Source organism: Chlorocebus sabaeus, chromosome 21 (genome assembly GCF_047675955.1).
Source record: "Chlorocebus sabaeus isolate Y175 chromosome 21, mChlSab1.0.hap1, whole genome shotgun sequence".
NCBI classification, from domain to species: Eukaryota; Metazoa; Chordata; class Mammalia; order Primates; family Cercopithecidae; genus Chlorocebus; species Chlorocebus sabaeus.
Window position 1 is genome coordinate 17,655,287 of NC_132924.1, and position 20,478 is coordinate 17,675,764.

At 53.6% G+C, this 20,478-nt stretch overlaps 2 protein-coding genes across 10 annotated transcripts in view; both read left to right on the forward strand.

Moving 5' to 3' along the window:
* GCK (glucokinase) overlaps window positions 1-8,090 on the forward strand; it is a 54,692-nt gene extending 46,602 nt beyond the window's left edge. For 7 of the 9 annotated variants that reach the window (XM_073008909.1, XM_073008910.1, XM_037988223.2 and 4 more), the window contains 8 exons: window positions 1,004-1,158; window positions 2,349-2,468; window positions 3,316-3,411; window positions 3,521-3,620; window positions 5,480-5,663; window positions 6,691-6,846; window positions 7,490-7,723; window positions 7,940-8,090. In XM_073008909.1, coding sequence (XP_072865010.1) covers window positions 1,004-1,158; window positions 2,349-2,468; window positions 3,316-3,411; window positions 3,521-3,620; window positions 5,480-5,663; window positions 6,691-6,846; window positions 7,490-7,723; window positions 7,940-8,084 — 1,190 coding nt within the window. In that variant the 3' untranslated portion in view covers window positions 8,085-8,090. Of the gene's footprint in view, window positions 1-1,003; window positions 1,159-2,348; window positions 2,469-3,315; window positions 3,412-3,520; window positions 3,621-5,479; window positions 5,664-6,690; window positions 6,847-7,065; window positions 7,339-7,489; window positions 7,724-7,939 lie in introns of those variants that run through there. The other 2 variants (XM_037988224.2, XM_037988225.2) reach the window with 2 other exon arrangements.
* A 790-nt stretch (window positions 8,091-8,880) lies between these two features.
* Window positions 8,881-14,360, forward strand: MYL7 (myosin light chain 7). The gene is made up of 8 exons (XM_007981462.3): window positions 8,881-8,912; window positions 11,858-11,930; window positions 12,159-12,272; window positions 12,447-12,522; window positions 12,818-12,922; window positions 13,363-13,441; window positions 13,656-13,704; window positions 14,202-14,360. Exons 2-8 carry the CDS (start codon window positions 11,928-11,930, stop codon window positions 14,301-14,303), a joined length of 528 nt encoding a protein of 175 aa, XP_007979653.1. The 5' UTR covers window positions 8,881-8,912; window positions 11,858-11,927; the 3' UTR covers window positions 14,304-14,360.
* Window positions 14,361-20,478: the final 6,118 nt, after the last annotated feature.

Here is a 20,478-nt window from a genome sequence, read left to right on the forward strand (position 1 = left end):
GTCCAGCCCTGGGGCACTCGGACTCACCCTGGAGCTGGCAAACCTCAGGCAAACTGACTTTTTAAATCTCACTCCTGGCCAAGTGCAGTGGCTCACCCCTGTAATTTCAACACTTTGGAGGCTGAGGCGGGCAGATCACAAGGTCAGGAGTTTGAGACCAGCCTGCCCAACATGGTGAAATCCCGTCTCTACTAAACATACAAAAATTATACAGGCATGGTGGTGCATGCCTGTAGTCCCAGCTACTCAGGAGGCTGAGGCATGAGAATTGCTTGAACCTGGGAGGCCGAGGTTGCAGTGAGCCAAAATCACGTCACTGCACTCCAGCCTGGGTGACTGAGACTCCACCTCAAAAAAAAAAAAAAAAAAAAAAAAAAAAAAAAGCTGGGCACGGTGGCTCACGCTTGTAATCCCAGCACTTTGGGAGGCTGAGGGTGGCAGATCACAAGGTCAGGAGATCAAGACCATCCTGGCTAACACGGTGAAATCCCATCTCTACTAAAAATACAGAAAAAAATTAGCCAGGTGTGGTGGCAGGCGCCTGTAGTCCCAGCTACTCAGGAGGCTGAGGCAGGAGAATGGCGTGAACCCGGGAGGCGGAGCTTGCAGTGAGCCGAGATCACGCCCCTGCACTCCAGCCTGGGCGACAGAGCGAGACTCCGTCTCAAAAAAAAAAAAAACCTCACTGCTCCTTATGGGCACTTAGGGAACGCCCAGCCCAGCTCTGCACTGGCCATTGCACTAGGTCCTCAGTTGGTCCCTGGGCTCTTGGTGACTCTGTCTAAGGCAGGAGTTTCCCATTGACTTTTCCCCAGCTGACCTTTGACCCCTCCACAGTTGACGCTGGTGTCCCCAGTGTCTGGTGGCCCCTTGTCCAGCTCCCTTGGTCCCTTTGTGCCTTCCCTCCTCCTCTCTGTAATATCCGGGCTAGTCACCCAGGGCCCACCCAGCCCAAGGCCAGCCTGTGGGTGCCCCTGAGGCTGACATCTCTCTGTGTCTGTAGAAGTCGGGGACTTCCTCTCCCTGGACCTGGGTGGCACCAACTTCAGGGTGATGCTGGTGAAGGTGGGAGAAGGTGAGGAGGGGCAGTGGAGCGTGAAGACCAAACACCAGATGTACTCCATCCCCGAGGACGCCATGACCGGCACTGCTGAGATGGTGAGCAGCACAGGGGCCAGGGCAGGGAGCCAAGGCCATGCAGGATCTCAGGGCCCAGCTAGTCCTGACAGGAGGTCCCACCCATCCACCAGGGGTGGGGAGAGCGGGGGCTGGAGGACCACCCAGCCTCAGAGGCAGCTGGAAGCCTGGGTGAACAGGACTGGCCAACATGTCCCCAAGTCCCACAGTCACCATCTGACCAGCATTGAGAGGGGAACGGGCTGAGGAGGGGTTAGTGGCAAGAGGAGCCCCAGCCAGTCACACTTTGTCCAGTTTACCAGAGGAAAAGCCAATGTGTTAGAACAGAAATGTGACCCGGCAGCCAGTGCACTCCCCACCTCTCCAAGGGCCACCCCTCGCCCTCCACCAGCATGCACAGAAAGTGGGGTGACAGCAATCACAATGTCTACCCAGGCAGCAAGGACCCCTGACCATGGGGAGGACTGGGGTGCAGGGGACCCAGAAGCAGAATGAGGCCTAGGGGGAGCTGGGCAAGGCCAGGGCCCCAGCTGCAGCCAAGCACATGGCCAAGGCCAGCTCCTGGAGAGGCAGGGCTCCGAGGCAGGAGGCTGCCCGTGGTGGCCTGTCCTCACACCCCTGCGGCTTGCTAGCCTGTCTATGGGCTGGGCGTGAATCAAGGCAGTGGGGATGATGTGGGGACTTCCCTGGCCCCAGCAGCCAGTGAGGAGCCTGGTCAGTCGGCAGAGCATTCAGCAGTACCCAATTCCGTGGAGAGGCCCGTGTGAGGGGAGTCAGGGCTGGCCTTCAGCAAAGATGGGTGGCCAGGACACCTGGAAGTAGGAAGGGAAACTCCAGGTGCTGCAGACAGAAATCAAGGATGCACCTCCATCTGGAGCCTCAGGAACAGCCGGCCAGGCCTGAGACTGGACTTTACAAGGTTCAGCTGGGAGGGCTAGGCTGACAGAGCACAGCCGGGCTGGGGACCAGCCTGTCCTGTGTTGCCCTGTCCCGGGGGCCACTGTCAGCAGGTCTCTGGCATGGGGGAGGTTTAGGGCTTGAGCCCAAGGAGCAGCAGCGGAAGAGGAGAGGGAAACTGCGGACAGGCCTGGCATTCAGTGGCCAGGAGGTGCAGTGTTCCCTGAGGAATAGCTTGGCATGAGGCCCTGGGGAGGGCTGCAGGCCGGTGCACCCCCCCATGCCAGATGGTCACCGTGGCGTGCATCTTCCAGCTCTTCGACTACATCTCCGAGTGTATCTCCGACTTCCTGGACAAACATCAGATGAAGCACAAGAAGCTGCCCCTGGGCTTCACCTTCTCCTTTCCTGTGAGGCATGAAGACATCGATAAGGTGGGCCAGATGGAGGGACAGAAGGCAGATGAGGGGAGGCATAGGTGCCCCAGAGGAACTCTGCCTTCAAATGCCGCCCCCATACCCTGTGCTCAGAAGGGAGATCTGGATTCAAATTGTGGCCATGTCACCTGCCACCTCTAATGCTGTGGAAAAGAAGCATCACATTAGCTAATTCTGGCTCTGCACCCTGTGAGGCACCAGCTGTGATCACCCCACTACAGTGGAAAGAGCAGCTGGTAGTGGAGTGGGGCTCAAACTCAGGCAGCCAGGCTCCGGGTCACCTGCAGGCCACGGTCATGTCACAATGCCTCTAGCTGAGTCAGAAATGTGAAGGAACTGAGATTCTACCCTCCCTGCAAGCTAGCAAGGTGGCCTGCCAGTTACATCTGTGCATACACACACACACAGTCATCTATGCACACACATAAAACATGAGACCTTTGGGTCAGGGAGAAAGCCAGTTCCTCACTCACAGCAAAAGCAGCAGCCAGAGCAACATCTCATGTGGTTTTCCAAGCCCCAGTCCCTACAGAGACACAGAGAGGGGCAGGTGGCACCTGTGCATGCAGTGGGGTGCCTTGCAGGAAGGAAATCCTGATTTTACACCGAGCTGCTTCCTGCAGGCCCTGCCTTGACTCTGGGATGACGTCTCAGAGCTGTGTAGTATAACATTCTTAAATTGGCTGGGACTCAGCCCTGCAGAAATATGAGATATTCAAGGAGAATCGTTCCCAACACCTCTCAAAGCTATGGGGCTGTAAAGTAGGGTGCATACGCCTGTGGCCCTAGCACCCTGCCTCCAACATATATGTCAAGCAGCCATGAGGCCTCCCTCTCCCCACAGGGCATCCTTCTCAACTGGACCAAGGGCTTCAAGGCCTCAGGAGCAGAAGGGAACAATGTCGTGGGGCTTCTGCGAGACGCCATCAAACGGAGAGGGGTGAGGGGGCACCTGTGACTGCCAGGGGGGCTGCCCTGGGCCACCCACCCCAGCACTGCCTGCCTTTCTCCTTGGCTCCCAGCACTGCAGCCTCTGTGCTTCTTGGCAGGACTTCGAAATGGATGTGGTGGCAATGGTGAATGACACGGTGGCCACGATGATCTCCTGCTACTACGAAGACCATCAGTGCGAGGTCGGCATGATTGTGGGTAAGGGCTCCTTGCACCCCTGCCCCTTCCAGACTGCTGAGTCGCCCTGGGTACAACAGGCTTTACGGGGCCCTATGGGGTGAGGACCAAAGTACTTAAGAGCAGAGCAGAGCCTGGCGCTGGAGCCTGGGTGGTCTTGGGGTATCAAAATGGAAGCACTGTGTACAGTAGGAAGCATTTCAACGCCGTGATGCCACATGTATGCCAGCTGCACATCCACCTCGCCCATCAGGATTATAATTAAAACGCTTTATTTGGTAAATTGACCAACTGGACAGATTTGTCCAAGTGGAAGAGGATAAGCAAAAGTGGTGCCATTCCTACCCGAATGGTCTTTCCACTGGCCTGCCCCTGCCCCTGCCCCCACCCAAAGTGAAGGCAAGTACCAGGAAAGGGAGCAGCAGCCCGCCCCTCCCAGCAGAGGGGTCTTCCACACCAACTCAGACCTTTCTCAGAAGTTCCGGAGGTCATTATAACGAGCCTTCACTGAGGAGCAATCCAATCAGATCAGGTATCTGCTGTGCACATGGGCGTGTGGTTCTATAATTCTCTTCCATTCTCACCTTTCAGAAGGAACATTGTCTTTAAATCCAGCATTTAAAGGTGAGCCCCAGCCATCCCTGCTGTGATCCCCCCAGCCCTTTCCACCCTCTCCTCCGGAGCTGCCTGGGGCTCCCCCAAGACACTTCCATATGAATTCCCACCAAGCCAAGCTGCAGCTGCTCGGCCCAGGCATAACCCCTCCTGGGGCAGAGGTGGCAAGGAGTGACCCACGGCTCACATCTGCCCCACATACACTCTTGACTCTGCTCAGTGTTTAAAAACATGCTTATAACAATTACCAAGATCTGAAAATTAGGAGAATTCACATCAAAGTCTGGATTTCTGTTTGTTCATAAAAAACTAGAAGGCGGTCAGGCAAGGTGGCTCACGCCGGTAATCCCAACACTTTGGGAGGCTAAAGTAGGTGGGTCATTTGAGGTCAGGAGTTGAAGACCAAAATTAGCTGGGTGTGATGGCACATGCCTATAATCCCAAGTACTCAGGAGACTGAGGCAGGAGAATTGCTTGAACCCTGGAGGCAGAGGTTGCAGTGAGCCAAGATCACGCCACTGCACTCCAGCCTGGGCGATGGAGTGAGTGAGACTCCGGCTCCAAATAAATAAATAAATAAATAAAAACTGGAAGGCTAGGCATCAATGAGCCCTGATTCCTATGTGGCAGCTCGACTGACCAACATTTGAGTTGCTGTCCCTGACAGCTTTAGGGGTGTGCAGCCCACACAGCTCATGCTAGCTTGAGGCTCTGCTGTCACCAGTGTGAAACTATTAATAACTTGTGAACAAAAGACTCCATGTTGTCACTCTGCACAGGAGCCAGCAAATTACAAAATTCCACATCTGGTCTTGTCTACAGGAGCCTCTGGACTGCTCCCAAGGGCCCACACCATGCCTTACTTTGGGTTGCCATGCAAACATGGCTCAACGACAGAGAAGCTCAAACATGTGCATGGGCAGTGCCAGAAAACAAGGGTGGTGCATAGACAAAATAAAATGATAATGTACCACAACCATTTCTTTGATACACACTGTTTCTCTCAATCCTCCCAACCACCTAGGTAACAGGCAGGGAAGGTGTTACTGTTGCCTGTTAGGAAAGACGACAGTCCAGAAAGCTGTCCCTAGCCACTGAAGCAACCCAGGTCTTCCAGCCCCGGGCAGACCTGCCTTTCCATTGTTCCAGGCAAAGCAGAGACAGGCATGGGGGAGTGGGAGAGGTGGGGCTCCTGTCGGCAGGAACCAGGCCATACTCCAGGGCAGTGCAGCTCTTGCTGACAGTCCCCCCGACCTCCACCCCAGGCACGGGCTGCAACGCCTGCTACATGGAGGAGATGCAGAATGTGGAGCTGGTGGAGGGAGACGAGGGCCGCATGTGCGTCAACACCGAATGGGGCGCCTTCGGGGACTCGGGCGAGCTGGACGAGTTCCTGCTGGAGTATGACCGCCTGGTGGACGAGAGCTCTGCAAACCCCGGTCAGCAGCTGTAAGGATGCCCCCCCTCCCCCACAGCCCAGGCCCTGGGCCACTCTGGTGCAGCGGCAGATGGGAGCCGGGCCACTGCTGATAATGGGCTTGTTTTTAAACAACTCTGGGGAAAAGCAAACTGACAATCCTTTCGTAAGCTCCATCCCTTCTGCTCAGTCATGACCTGCCCCTGTGAGAGATGAAGGGTTAGTCCCAGTTGTGATTTGATAAGCCCAGACCTCTCTCCTTCTGACAGGTGATTGTGCATGCAGAGGAGGCTCTGAGACGCCCCCAGTAAGGTTTCTGGGTTTAACCCAACATTCCCCAAAGTATGTATTTGGCCACATTCACAGAAAGAATATTAGTCTTTTGTGGAATGCTGCGGGTTGGCAGTCACAGCTTGGAAACCAACCCAGAGAGAGCTCATCATTAACCATGGCTATCACTTGTTAACCACCTACTGCGCCAGGCCTATGCTAATTATTTTATTAGCGTCCTCTCTGCCGCTCGCAGGCCTCTATTATTATAGGTCAGTAGTATTCCATTTATTTTAATTAAATACGGAAGGTCATAGATTAAGCAAGAAAGTGCCAGCAACATGGTGCGTGCCTCCGACTGGGCACTAACCCTCCAAACCTTAGTTTCCCCAACCATAAATGGCCGATGAACAGCAGCTCCGGACGCAGCTAAAGGACTGAAGCTCTAGGTCCTGTGCTCGGCGCAGGGCCTCCTGCAAGGAAGGTTTCGGAGGGACTGGATGGGGTCTTTGAACTATCTGTCTGTCCCTTCACTGAAGTGGGCCCAGGGGCAGGCCAAACTTGCTCCCCTCATTGAGTTGGATGTGCACGTTCCTAATCCCTGACGTTTCTAAACTCTGGTTCATTAACGAGGGAAAGACGGAACCGGATGGGGGAGTGGGGATCACAGTGCCCCACGTGGCCGCCTCGTGACCTCAATGGGGAAAAGTGGCGCCGGTTCCCGGCTTCCACCTGCACGAGGGGCCCTCCCTCGTGCCTGCTGATGTAATGGAGCTGCCCTGTGTCCAGGTATGAGAAGCTCATAGGTGGCAAGTACATGGGCGAGCTGGTGCGGCTCGTGCTGCTCAGGCTCGTGGACGAAAACCTGCTCTTCCACGGGGAGGCCTCCGAGCAGCTGCGCACACGCGGAGCCTTCGAGACACGCTTCGTGTCGCAGGTGGAGAGGTGTGCGGAGGAGAAGGGCAGGTGCAAAGGGCAGGGGCTGGGGACGTCCAGTCCGGGCACTGCAGACTTGGTCTCAGGGCGAGACTGAGTCCCAGGCCCGTGGCGCAGGGACAGGAAACTAGGGCCTGGTGCCGGATTCCGGGCGTGGGCAGGGCATGGGGCGGGGCACAGGGGGCGGGGCGGGGCACAGGGGGCGGGGCGGGAGTGGGCGGGGCCCGAGGCGGGGCGCTGGAGGCGAGGGCTGGACAGGGACGGGTCCCGGGTAGGAGGTGGGGTCCGGACGGGGATGCCAGGAGCAGGGATGGTGGCGAGCCCGCGTCTGGGCAGTGTCCCCATCCGTGAGTCCCCTTGGTGCTCCCTGCCCGCCGTGGCGGTGCTCTCTGGATCTTGCTGTGGCCTCACTTCCCTGGCAGAGACCCTGGGCTTAGTTAGAGGGCGCAGTACTAACTAGGTTACTGCTGGTCCCTAGCGGAAACGCTTTGACTGGTTGAGGTGAGCAGGATCGCCCCATTTCTCCAGAGAGGGGCCCGCCGCTGGGTGGACGGCTGGCAGGGGCCCCTCCCTGGAGGAGAGGCCGCCGCTGGAGGGGGATGGATTGTCGGAGCCACCCTCAGCGACCGCCCTACCTCCTCCCGCCCCGCAGCGACACGGGCGACCGCAAGCAGATCTACAACATCCTGAGCACGCTGGGGCTACGACCCTCGGCCACTGACTGCGACATCGTGCGCCGCGCCTGCGAGAGCGTGTCTACGCGCGCTGCACACATGTGCTCGGCGGGGCTGGCGGGCGTCATCAACCGCATGCGCGAGAGCCGCAGCGAGGATGTAATGCGCATCACTGTGGGCGTGGATGGCTCCGTGTACAAGCTGCACCCCAGGTGAGCCCGCCGCGCCCTCTCCCTGGTAAAGTGGGGCCCAAAAAGCGCGTGCTCCAAGGTTCCTTGTGGCTCCCAAGCTCCAAGATTTTGTAATCCTCTTCTCGTCCCCCTTGGCCTAGATTTGGGGGAAGGGTCGACTTCGTGCAGCATGCCCGGTAATGAATGTGGAGGATGGGCTGGGAGGAGGGATGGCAGCCCTGCTTCTCTTCTGCCCAGCTTCAAGGAGCAGTTCCACGCTAGCGTGCGCAGGCTGACGCCCAGCTGCGAGATCACCTTCATCGAGTCGGAGGAGGGCAGTGGCCGGGGCGCGGCCCTGGTCTCGGCGGTGGCCTGTAAGAAGGCCTGCATGCTGGGCCAGTGAGAGCAGTGACCGCCAGCACAGGGAGGATGCCACAGCCCCACAGCACCCAGGCTCCACGGGGAAGTGCTCCCCACACGTGCTCGCAGCCTGGCGGGGCAGGAGACCTGGCCTTGTCAGGACCTGGGCTGCCTGCCATCCCGCTGGGGAACCGAGCGGGCCTCTTCCCTCAGTCACTCAGTGGGACAGCCCCAGGGCCCTAACTGGGGTGTGGCAGGAGCAGGGACAGAGACTCTGGAAGCCCCCACCTTTCTCACTGGAATCAACTTCCTAGAAGGGAGTTGCTCACTCAGGACTTTGTTGCATTTCCACACTGTCAGAGCTGTTGGCCTCGCCTGGGCCCAGGCTCTGGGAAGGGGGTGCCCTCTGAATCCTGCTATGGCCTGTCTTCCCTGGGAACTCATCCTGTGTGGGGAGGCAGCTCCAACAGCTTGACCAGACCTACACCTGGGCCAAAAGGGCAGCCAGGGGCTGCTCATCACCCAGTCCTGGCCATTTTCTTGCTTGAGGCTCAAGAGGCCAAGGGAGCAATGGGAGAGGGCTCCATGGAGGAGGTGTCCCAAGCTGCGAATACCCCCAGAGACCTTTTCTCTCCTGTACCCCCATCCCTGAGTGACTTGTGATTCTGGGATGGACCCTCACAGCAGGTGCAAGAGACAGAGCCCCCAAGCCCCTGCCCCAAGGGGCCCACAAAGGGGAGAAGGGCCAGCCCTGCATTTTCAGCTCCTGCAGCACTGGCTCAGGAAGAAACCCCAAGCAGCATTCAGCACACCCCAAGGGACCACCCCATCATACGACATGCCACCTTCTCCATGCCCAACCTGAGACTGTGTGAGTTTTTTAATTAAAAATGTTAAAAGTTTTAAACATGGCCTGTCCACTGTTCTTTGACTTCTGTGCATAAGGACTGTGGGGACAATCTATAAAGAGTCAGCGTCACATGCATGAAGATACTTCAGTATCTCGGCCATGCCCTCCAGACAGCTCCTTCCAGCCAGCCGTGCCCCGGGGAGTGTGAGGAGTGACAGACCAGGCTGTAGGAACAGGAATGGGGTATCATGGAGGATGGCAGAGTAGTGGACAATACACTGCCTGACCGGTTCCCCTGCTTGCCTGCCCATGGAATGTGTGCAGAGAGAGTGCCAGGCCAGGTGCTGCTCTGGGGAAGTGGGGGAATGAAGCTGCATGTCAGTCTCAGCACCGTCCTGTCCAGTCAGAGCCACTTAGGTTTGCCAGTGAGTGGAGGCCCAGATACACGTTGGATTTCTAAGGTCCCGCCAGATGCTCCTGTTGGTGGAATGCCTGTTTAGAATTAGCCAAACATAGGCCTAATGCCATCTTTCTGCAGCATAAACACAGTGACATAGATACATATTTGTGTGATTATCATGCACATTCATTTTTCGACGAGAGACACCACCCAGCTAATCAGGAACAACTGTTTTGTTTCCTTCAGATCTTAACCCAAAGTTGTGATTTTGAAAAGTCATGTCCCCCTTCAGATTTCTTGCTATCTGCTACTTCTCATGTGGAATTGCTTTGGATCTTCTTAGTTCTCTTGAGTCTAAATTAGTCCTTATAAGTTAGTGCAAGCATCTGATTACTTTGTTATCATTACTGTTATGTTCAAGCATTCACAAAGTGGAACACATTTTAATATCAATTGCTTTCTATTTCTCCTTTATATTACAGTTCAGGGCATTGTATTAATTCTTAAAATTCTATATGTAGGTAGGTTATATGTCTGAATTGAAATGGCTGAATTGAAATAGATAAAATGAATTTCTTTTCTAGATAACAAAGGGAGTGTCATAAAACACTTGTTAGGGAACAGTGTGATGGCTCACGCCTATAATCTCAGTGTTTTGAAAGGCTGAGGTGGAGGATTGCTTAAAGCCAGGAATTTGAGACCAGCCTGGGGCAACATAGCAAGACCCCATCTCTTAAAAAAAAAAGTGGGGGGCTGCTGGGCACGGTGGCTCACGCCTGTAATTCCAGCACTTTGGGAGGCCGAAGCAGGTAGATCATAAGGTCAGGAGTTTGGGATCAGCCTCGCCAACATGGTGAAACCCCGTCTCTACTACAAATACAAAAAGTAGCCAGGCATGATGGCAGGCGCCTGTAATCCCAGCTACTCGGGAGGCTGAGGCAAGAGAATTGCTTGAACCTGGGAGGCGGAGGTTGCAGTGAGCAGAGATCGCACCACTGCACTCTAGCCTGGGCAACAGAGCAAGACTCTGTCTCAAAAATGAATGAATGAATTAATTAATTAAAAAAAGAAAGAAAAAAAAAAAAACACTGGGCAGGGTGGTGTGCACCTGTAGTCCTAACTATTCCAGAGGTTGAGGCAGGAAGAAGCACTTGAGCCCAGGGGTTGTCTGCAGTGAGCTCTACTCATGCCTCTGCACTTCAGCCTGGGTGACAGAGCTCAGTGGCTCACACCTGTAATCCCAGCACTTTAGGAAGCTGAAGCAGGCAGATCGCCTAAGATCAGGAGTTCGAGACTGGCCTGGCCAACATGATAAAACCCTGTCTCTACTAAAAAAAATAATTATATATATGTGTATATATATATAAATTAGCTGGGTGTGGTGGTGCATGCCTGTAATCCCAGCTGCTTGGGAAGTTGAGGAATGAGAATCGCTTGAACCTGGGAGGCAGAGGTTGCAGTGAGCTGAGAATGCACCACTGCACTCCAGCCTGTGCGAGAGAGACTCCGTCTCAAAAAAAAAGAGGAATTTAAGAAATTTAAAAGAAAACTCTTGTTATATAAAAAGAGTATCACATGAGAGCTCCTGCACTCTACCAGTCAGCTACTGACAGACATGGGCCTGGCTCCAGTGGAGGGGCAGCAGCCAGTGAGCCCAGCCTGGGGTGACCCACTCCTGCTGCCTCCAGGATGTCCCCTGTTTCCCCAGCCCCTCTGCTGTGCCCTCGGCCCCAGAAGCTGGCAAGTCTGCTTCTCTGGAACAGCATCACGCAGGCCTGCCCATCGGCCCACTGTGCACCAGGCCTTTGGGGGATCCAGATGTCAACCAGGCTGGGTGTTCAGGAGAGGCACTGAAGCCAGGAATACAAACACATCAGCCACCAGGCAAATGGGAAACGTGCCCCAGAAGCTCCTCGCTGAGGATGTTAGGGAGAGCTTTTTGAAGTAGTGTGGTTGAGATGGGGATTGAGGAAGGCAAGGTTCCAAACAGCAGGGCAGACTGGGGACAAGGCAGACTGCATGGGAGGGCAACTGATGGAGCTCCCTCACCCTCCAGAATTACCCCAAAGCCAAGCAAAGTGTTCTGCTTGGGGTCACAGCTAGCTCGGGGATGCCTTCTGTCCCTTCGTCAGAGGGGCAAAAGGTCAGAGCCTAGGGTCACCAAAACCTCTGGGCAGCCCAGGGGGGTCTCAGGCCACAGACCATTCTCAGAACTACCCACTGCCTTCCCAAGCCTGGGGGGGTCCCTGGACTGACCCTCTCCAGCTGTCCTCTTGCACTGGTCAGGGTTCTGGCTGGACTGGCAAGGAGGGGTAGTCAGATATGGGAGTAACTGGATCCCTTCATCGGGACCTAGGGTGGTGAGAGCTTTGAGCCTGCTCTGCTCTGGGCAGACATTGTGCCTGGCCCTGCCAGGATGGATAGACAGCAGGATGTTACACGTTGAGGACATGAAGGTCATCAGGAATGTGGCTGGAATCTGTTAGGGCCTTCGTCCTCCCCAGCCCAGATGGGGGCTGCCAAGTTTGGTCCTGTCCTCTGTTCCTCTCCTTATTTGGACCTTCAGGTGATAAGCCTGAGACATAAAGGAGGCTGGGCCCTGCCACGCCGACAGCAGCCACACCTCTGCAGAGAGAATGGTGAGTGCCTGCTGGGGAGGAAAGGCTAGCGGTCTCCCTGGTGCTGGCCTTTGGGCTGGGGGAGCAGAGTTTTCTGTGCTTGCGTTTGGTTGAGGGTGGTCCCCAGGGAGAGGAAGAGGATCCTGGCCCTGGCTCTCCTGGGAATGCTCTGGGACGGTAAATGGTGGGTGGGGTGGGGAGACTTTGAGGAGGTGGGGAGAGGACCCCTCCCTACTCACGGTGTTGCAGGCCAGCAGGAAGGCGGGGACCCGAGGCAAAGTGGCGGCCACCAAGCAGGCCCAACGTGGTTCTTCCAACGTCTTTTCCATGTTTGAACAAGCCCAGATCCAGGAGTTCAAGGAAGTGAGTGCCCACTCCAAGCAGCCTCAGACCCCATCCCGGCCTGCCCAACCCCACCCCACATACACACCCCCCTTCTATCCTGACCTTGCCCCTTACACCACCCAGGCCTCTCCCCCTCTTCCCACCTTCCCTAGAGCTGGGGGCTGCTCCCAACTGAAGGCCCTCATCTCACAGGCCTTCAGCTGTATCGACCAGAATCGTGATGGCATCATCTGCAAGGCAGACCTGAGGGAGACCTACTCCCAGCTGGGTGTGTGCACCCACCTCCCACCCAGCCCCACCCTGCAGACTGGGGCCCCTGCTCTGAGCTGCTGGGTGGGTGGGAGTGGCTGGGGGGACAGCGCCCCGCTCCCCTGCTTCCCCTCCTCCCCATCTCCTCACACTGCCCTTCCCCCCTTGTCATGCCTTCCTTCCACTTCACCTCCCCGACCCACAGCTGCCTCTGCCCCTCCAGCCCCTGCAGCCAGGATAGAGGGAGGGTGGCCTAGGCCCTTCTGGGGGACACCCAGGGTCCTGGTGTGTACCTCATGCCCCACCCCCACCAGGGAAGGTGAGTGTCCCAGAGGAGGAGCTGGACGCCATGCTGCAGGAGGGCAAGGGTCCCATCAACTTCACCGTCTTCCTCACGCTCTTTGGGGAGAAGCTCAATGGTGAGCCTGGGACAGAGCTGGGCACCCTTGGCCAGGCAGGGAGCCTGCACCCTGCCTGAACCCCACCTGAACCCTGCCTGAACCCCACCGGAACCCTAACTGTACCCCATCTGGGCCCACCTGGACTCTTCCTAGCCATGGCCCATTCTAAGCACTTCCTGTGCCCCAGAATCCCACGGGCACTGGTCACCCCAGTGCTGACTTGGGGCCAGGAAACGTGCCTTCAGCCCCCACCCCCAAATTCCAATCTCCCAGCCAGGCTGCCCACCTCAGGAGGATGACCATTCCCAGCCCCACTGATCCTCGAGAAACACTTTATATTAGGGAATACCCCCACCTCTTCTGGGATGCGGGGGGCTCCTCATGCAGCCCAGTTCCTGCTAGGCGGGACCTGGGATGCTGGAGACGTGGATGCTCACCTGGCTGCCTTGGCCTCCCAGGGACAGACCCCGAGGAAGCCATCCTGAGTGCCTTCCGCATGTTTGACCCCAGTGGCAAAGGGGTGGTGAACAAGGAAGAGTAAGTGTGGGCCCAGCCAGATGAGGGGCACAGTGGTGGAAGCAGAGAGGGGGGTGAGGCCCCTTGTGAGGGGGGCTGCCTGTACTTCGGGGCCTTATACTACTCTTTGGGGTGTGGCCAACCCTTCCCTACACCATGAGAGCCTCTGTACCCATCTTCCCTGCACAGCCACTCCCCCACAGTCTCCTGCTCAGACCCTCCTCACTCCCCGCAGGTTTAAGCAGCTTCTCCTGACCCAGGCAGACAAGTTCTCTCCAGCTGAGGTGAGGCTGCCCAGCCCCTTCAATACCAATCCCCAGCACCTTCTCTGGGCCTCACCCATGACCCAGAGCCCAGTACCAGTGAGGCAGTTGCTGGAAGGGTGAGCCGGGGGCCTTTCTGGAGGAGGTGCCATCTCTGTTGAGACCTAGAGGGTAAAGATGTGGAGTCAGAAAAGACAGCATGTTGCACCAGGCAGGGAGACCGTACACAGACCCGGGGAAAAGCAGATAGGGAGAGGTTTCGTATACTTGGGGTGGGCCTGTGCCTGTGGCTGGAGGGGCACCCTTTGCCCCTTGGCCCCCATTTGCACCGACTCTTCACTCTGCCCAGAGTCAGCCAACAGAAAAACATTAACCCAGAGTCTGGGGTCTAGGGTTGAAAAGCTAAGGCACAAAGCACAGATGCAGGGGGCAGGCAGAAGGGCCACAGGACTCAGGTGAGGTCTCTGCCCAGCTGGGCCAGGAGCTAGGGGGCTAGCTCTCACCAGTGCCCCCTGCAGGTGGAGCAGATGTTCGCCCTGACACCCATGGACCTGGCGGGGAACATCGACTACAAGTCACTGTGCTACATCATCACCCATGGAGACGAGAAAGAGGAATGAGGGGCAGGGCCAGGCCCACGAGGGGGTACCTCAATAAACTCTGTTGCCAAATTGGAATTGCTGTGGTGTCTTTTCTGTGACAGATGGGCTGGGGACCAGCCAAGGGGGATCCCAAGGTCCCAGTGCACACATCACCATGATCATGGCCACCATCTACCTCCTGGGAGCTGGCCCCTTGCCAGCTCACCTTGATTCACTCCCATGCTGCCAAGTGAAGTGTGAACTATGATCATGCCTAGTTCACAGATGAGGACACTGAGGCCCAGAAAGTGTGAGCATCTCGCCAAGGCCAGCCATCTAGAAGAGGAGAGGGTGGGATTTGCACCAACTCCACCAAGCCCAGGAATGAGCCACAAAGTGGGCACTGCCCAGCTACTTGGGGCTGTGTAGAGAAGAGGCTGTTTGCTGGGCACTTAGCAAACTCTGCCCAACAGCCCAGCAGGTAGGCAGTGGCCCTGGTACCCCCACACCCAACCACACAGCCTCCCCTGGCCCACTGCTCACACCCCTTCTCAATACACTGGCTTGGGTGCCTCCCTGTATGGGCCCTGCAGAGAGGTACCCATTTGAAACACAATCAGCTTCTCATTGCAATTACAGGCAAGGCATTAAGACACAAGGAACATGGACACCGAAGGAGGGGCCAGGGAACATGCAAATTTTTAGAGGAAATGCCCAGAATCTGGCATCATGCCTCCTGAACCCCTCATGCACTGTGAGGGGTAAGAGGGTCAGACAGCTGGAGGGTAGGGAGATGACGTCTCAGGAGACAATAGTTAGTGCTCCTGTCACCCTTCATCTGAGAACCCAGGAGCTAGAGGAGGGAGTGATCCTCATCATGAGTACCAGAGGAGCAGCAGGGGACATCCAAAGCACGAGAGAGAGAGAGAGAGAGAGAGAGAGAGAGAGAGAGAGAGAGAGAGAGAGAGACAGAGAGAGACAGAGACAGAGACAGAGAGACAGGCAGTGACAGCTCAAACCTCAGCCAGATCCAGAGCGTACAAGGTTTCCTGCCTACCGAACTGCCCAGTAAGAGCTCTCAGCCTGCCTCCTTCCCTCCCTACAAGCCCTGCTGCAATCCCTGTACCTGGGGGTTGGTGGGGAGGGGGTGAGTGAGAAAGGAGGGGCACTCCTTCCTGAAGGCCCCAAGAAGAAAGGCATTTTCACCCAGACAGGTGTTCAGTTTTGATTTTATCTGGGGTCTGGCAGTTTAATTACTAAATGGAAACTTGAGACTTTCTGGAATTATGGTATTTTCTGTTGCTTAGAGAGATTACAAAACTCACGAACTGCCTGAGTTTCCACCCCAATAGCAGGCCACCAGCCCACTCCACTGAGCATGCTGGGACACTGGGTGAACAAAATCAAGTACCATTAGGATTCTACCACATGAGTTTGCTTGTTCAACAAGCTGATTTCATAAAGTAAGGGATCATGTTATAATCCAAGCTCTACAGGTGTAAGTTGTGAAAGACTGAAACAAACCAAAAAGATCATAGGTGTCCGGTTATCTGATTTGATGGGGTGTCTGAACCTTTTGTTGTCTTTGAGCTGTTTCAAAACTCTGTAAATTATTATTATTTCTTTTTTTTCTTTTCTTTTTTTTTTTTTTTTTTTGGATAGAGTCTATCTCTGTCACCCAGGCTGCAGTGGCATGATCTCAGCTCACTGCAAACTTCACCTCCCAGGTTCAAGTGATTCTCATGCCTCAGCCTCCTGAGTAGCTAGTATTACAGATGTGCACACCATGCCAGGCTAATTTTTGTATTTTTAATAGAGACGCGGTTTCACCATGTTAGCCAGGCTGGTCTCGAACACCTGACCTCCATTGATCCACCCGCCTATTCCTCCCAAAGTGCTGGGATTACAGGCGTGAGCCACCGCACCCTACCACAACTCTGTAAATTATAACTAATAGCAAGGCAATGATTCTTCTCTATAAACATGCAAATAAGTGTTGTCCAGTGGAAGCACAATTGATTTTTCCCTTCTCTGTGGAAGAAGCCAATTTTGCCTATATTAAGTAAATTCATCTGGGCATTCATAACAGTCTACACATGCACTGGCTCTTTGAATTCTTCTCTGAACCAGACCCAGGAATGAGCCACAAGATGAGCACTGCCCAGCTCCTTGGGCTGTCACATCTTATTGATTCCTACGTGAATTCACAAGCAAATAATATTTAGCAGTTGTTCACTTAGTATGCAATTCAAGATTTTGCTTTAAAAATATTATCCTTTCACACTGTTGGTGTAGTTGTCTGATAAGGTTAGTCCTTTCCACACCAAAACTGCCTGTATTAGTGTTGCTTGGAATAAACTGAGGGTAGAATGTATATGGTATGTGTATGTGGTGTGTATGTGGTGTGTGTGTGTGTGTGTGTGTGTGTGTGTGATAGAGAGAAAGAGACAAAAGAGAGAGACAGAAGGATAGAGAGAAACAGATGGGCATAGACCCAGGATATCAGTTTAGCCTACACTGACCAATATGATAGCCACTGGCCACTTGAAATGTGGTGTGAGTTGGGATATGCTACAAGTGTAAACTGCACACAATATTTTGAAGATTTCATACAAAAAAGAATGCAAATATCTCATTAATAAATTTTGTTATTAATATCATTAATATTGTAATATACGTTGAAATGATAATGTTTTGGATATTGGATTATTACTAAAATTAATTTCACCCATTTCTTTTCACTTTTTAAATGTAGCTACTAGAATATTTAGAATTTTATAAGTGACTTGCATTTCTGGCTTTCACTCCTGTTGGAAAGCACTGAGTTAGACTGTGTAGTATGTCTATTTAAGACTGCGGTTAAACGAACATAGTGGCTCGGGCCTATAATCCCAGCACTTTGGGAGGCCGAGGCGGGCAGATTACCTGAGGTCAGGAGTTCAAGATCAGCCCGGCTAATATGGTGAAACCCTGTCTCTACTAAAAATACAGAAATTAGCCAGGTGTGGTAGGGCATGTCTGTAGTCCCAGCTATTAGGGAGGCTGAGGCAGGAGAATCTCTTGAACCCGGAAGGGGAGGTTGCAGTGAGCAGAGATCAAGCCACTGCACTCCAGCCTGGACGACAGAGCAAGACTCCATCTCAAAAAAAAAAAAAAAAAAAAAAAAAAGTAGAATAAAAATAAATAAATAAATAAATAAAGACTACAGTCTCTGGGAGACTCTGAGGCAGGCATTAGCTGTCTCTGCAGAGAGTACTTGCAGCAGGGAGCAGCAGTTTTGATGTTCTCAAAAGGAGCCAATTTCATTTGGGTGGGGTTGCCTCTGAGTATTCTAGCAGTACAGACAGAAAGGAGAGAAGGCTGTTTCCAGAAAGCAGAGATCATATGAATTACTTGTGAGACCAAACTTTTTCCTCAGGTGAATCTCAGGCATCCCGTAAGTGGAGTGTCTAACAGTCTACACCTAAGGATGTTGGACAGAAGGTGGTGTGAGGTGGGCATAGCTGGGGAGAGCTCCGGGAGGGGGAAGACCAGCTCCATGTTGTCCACCCACTGAAAGGAAAGCTCCCTCTAGGGGAGGTGGATGCCCCCTGGCCAGGCCTGCAGGGCTCTGCTCACTATGAGCTCTGTGTGGTCCTGGCCTGGGTCCCACCAGCCATTGCCAGGCAACAGCTCCCAGTTGGAAAACAGAGCAAGGTTCCCTCTCAAAAAAAAAGAAAGAAAGAAAGAGAGAAAGAGAAGAAAGAGAAGAAAGAGAAGAAAGGAAGGAAGGAAGGAAGGAAGGAAGGAAGGAAGGAAGGAAGGAAGGAAGGAAGGAAGGAAGGAGAAAAGAAAAGAAAAGAAAAGAAAAGAAAAGAAAAGAAAAGAAAAGAAAAGAAAAGAAAAGAAAAAAGAAAAGAGAAAAGAAAAGAAAAGAAATACAACAGGTAACCAAGCATGATGGCTCATGCCTGAAATCTCAGCTACTTGGGAGGCCAAGGCAGAGGATTGCTTGAGCCTGGGAGGTTGAGGCAGCAGTGAGCCAGGATTCCGCCATTGCACTCCAGCCTGGGTGACAAAGCGAGACCCTATTTCAAAAAAAAAAAAAAAAAAAAAACAGAGAGAGAGAAAGAAAGAAATGCAACAGGGCCAGGCGTGGTGGTTCATACCTGTAATCCCAACACTTTGGGAGGCAGAGGAGAAAGGATTGCTTAAGACCAGGAGTTCAAGACTAGCCTGGGCAACAGGCAAAAACCCATCTCTTCAAAAAATACAAAAATTAGCCTGTTGTGGTGGTGCACACCTATAGCCCCAGATATTCAGGGAGCTTGAGCCAGATCCAGGCTGCAGTGAGCCATGGTCGTGCCACTGCACTCCAGCCTGGGTGACAGAGCGAGACCTTGTGAGAAAGAAAAGAAAGAAGGGAAGGAAGGAAGGAAGGAAGGAAAGAAGGAAGGAAGGAAGGAAGGAAAGAAGGAAGGAAGGAAGGAAGGAAGGAAGGAAGGAAGGAAGGAAGGAAGGAAGGAAGGAAGGAAGGAAGGAGGAAGGAGGGAGGGAGGGAGGGAGGGAGGGAAGGAGGGAGGGAGGAAGATTACAGGACCCAAAGGGCCTAAATGCCCCCACTGTGCCCGAATTCTGTGTGGCTCAGGACTGGCCTCCTCCACACTCCCACTCCCACAATCCTGCACCCTACTTGTTCCTGGGGGCCCCCAAGGGGAGCCTCACCAGAAGGCTGCTCATAAACCCACCGCCCCTCATCTTTCCTGTCTTTTTAGAAGCCTCAGAAGCCTTGCCGCTTTAAGGATACCTCCATCTGAGCCAAGGTGCTCGCTCCAGATATCCCAGAGCTCCTGGTCCTGGGTGTCCCTGCCACACGTCTCCCCATGGAGCCCTACTCTGGCTCAAGCCCCCTAACTGTGCATGAGGAGGACTCTTGCCCTCACTGGGACTGTCCAGAGCCTTCCTATCTCTCTGGAGGGACTTCCGTCAGTTTCTGCCCCTTCTCCTCTTCTGCTAAGAACTCACGTTAAGTCTGATAGCAGAAGCATCATCTGGCACCCTCCTGAAAGGAACCCAGAGTGCCTCCTTTGTGGACCGGTACCTGGATTTTCCCCACTCTCTCTCCCTTCAGCCATGCTAATGGCAGAGAAGGTAAGAACTTCCAGCCCATTTATCTGGAGAGGCAAACTTGTCATCTGTCACTGCAGAGAAGGTTCTACTTTATGCTCATAGTACATTATCTTTATTATGTGCTAGGATATCACATTTAAAAGGACAAAAAAGGCCAGGCAGTGGCTCATGCTTATACTCCCAGCACTTTGGGAGGCCGAGGCAGGTGGATCACCTGAGGCCAGGAGTTCGAGACCAGCCTGACCAACATGGCAAAACCCCGTCTCTACTAAAAATACAAAACTTAGCTGGGTGTCGTGGCATGTGCCTGTAATCCCAGCTATTTGGGAGGCTGAAGCAGGAGAATCGCTTGAACCCAGGAGGCAGAGGATGCAGTGAACTGAGATCATGCCACTGCACACCAGCCTGGGCCACAAAGCGAGACTCTGTCTCAAAAACAAACAAACAAACAAACAAACAAAAAAACAATAAAATAAAAGGACAAAAAAAAAAGAAATATAAAATACTTGAAGGCGCTTGTATTATAACATTAATAGGATTGAGAGTATCTGCTTTCCAGGCTGAAGTGATTCGTTCATTATTCTAGACTTCTTTAGTCCTTTGCAATTTGTGGTAATTATGCTTTTAACATTAAAAAAAGTATAAAAATAAAAGGCAAAAAAAGCATTATCCCATTAGTCTGAACTTCCCCTCCTCTATCCCTGCCCCAATACCCTTGAAGACCCTGGATGCAAACAAAGGCCTGAGGGAGCCTCTTCCCTGCAGTGCAGGCCTCACCTGGGGCTCAAGTCAGAATCTGCATTTTATTCCCTAGGACAGCCTCTAGTCAGGGCAGGGGTCCGCTGTGCTGCCCAAGTGCCCTCATCCCAGCTTTGGGGCACCAGAAGGGCAAATGCAAATTTAAAACGAGAATAAGTTTATTCTCCTTGGTGGAAAAAAAAAAAAAAACAGACTTTCCCATCTCCTTTTTCTTTAGAAAATCTATAATTGCAAGTTCCTTCCTGGACTTTTTTTATGTAGATCTGTTAAAAAGCTAAATAAGCCTCTTTCAAGTTTCACATCCCAGGAATGTCTCCTTAAGGACCTAGGAGGCACCATTTGAAGT

What these genes read in the sequence shown, in the direction of transcription:
- MYL7 (XM_007981462.3), top strand. An exon ending in AGATCCAGGAGTTCAAGGAA is followed by an intron (nt 12,273 to 12,446) that starts GTGAGTGCCCAC and finishes CTCATCTCACAG; the next exon opens with GCCTTCAGCTGTATCGACCA. An exon ending in GGGGTGGTGAACAAGGAAGA is followed by an intron (nt 13,442 to 13,655) that starts GTAAGTGTGGGC and finishes CACTCCCCGCAG; the next exon opens with GTTTAAGCAGCTTCTCCTGA.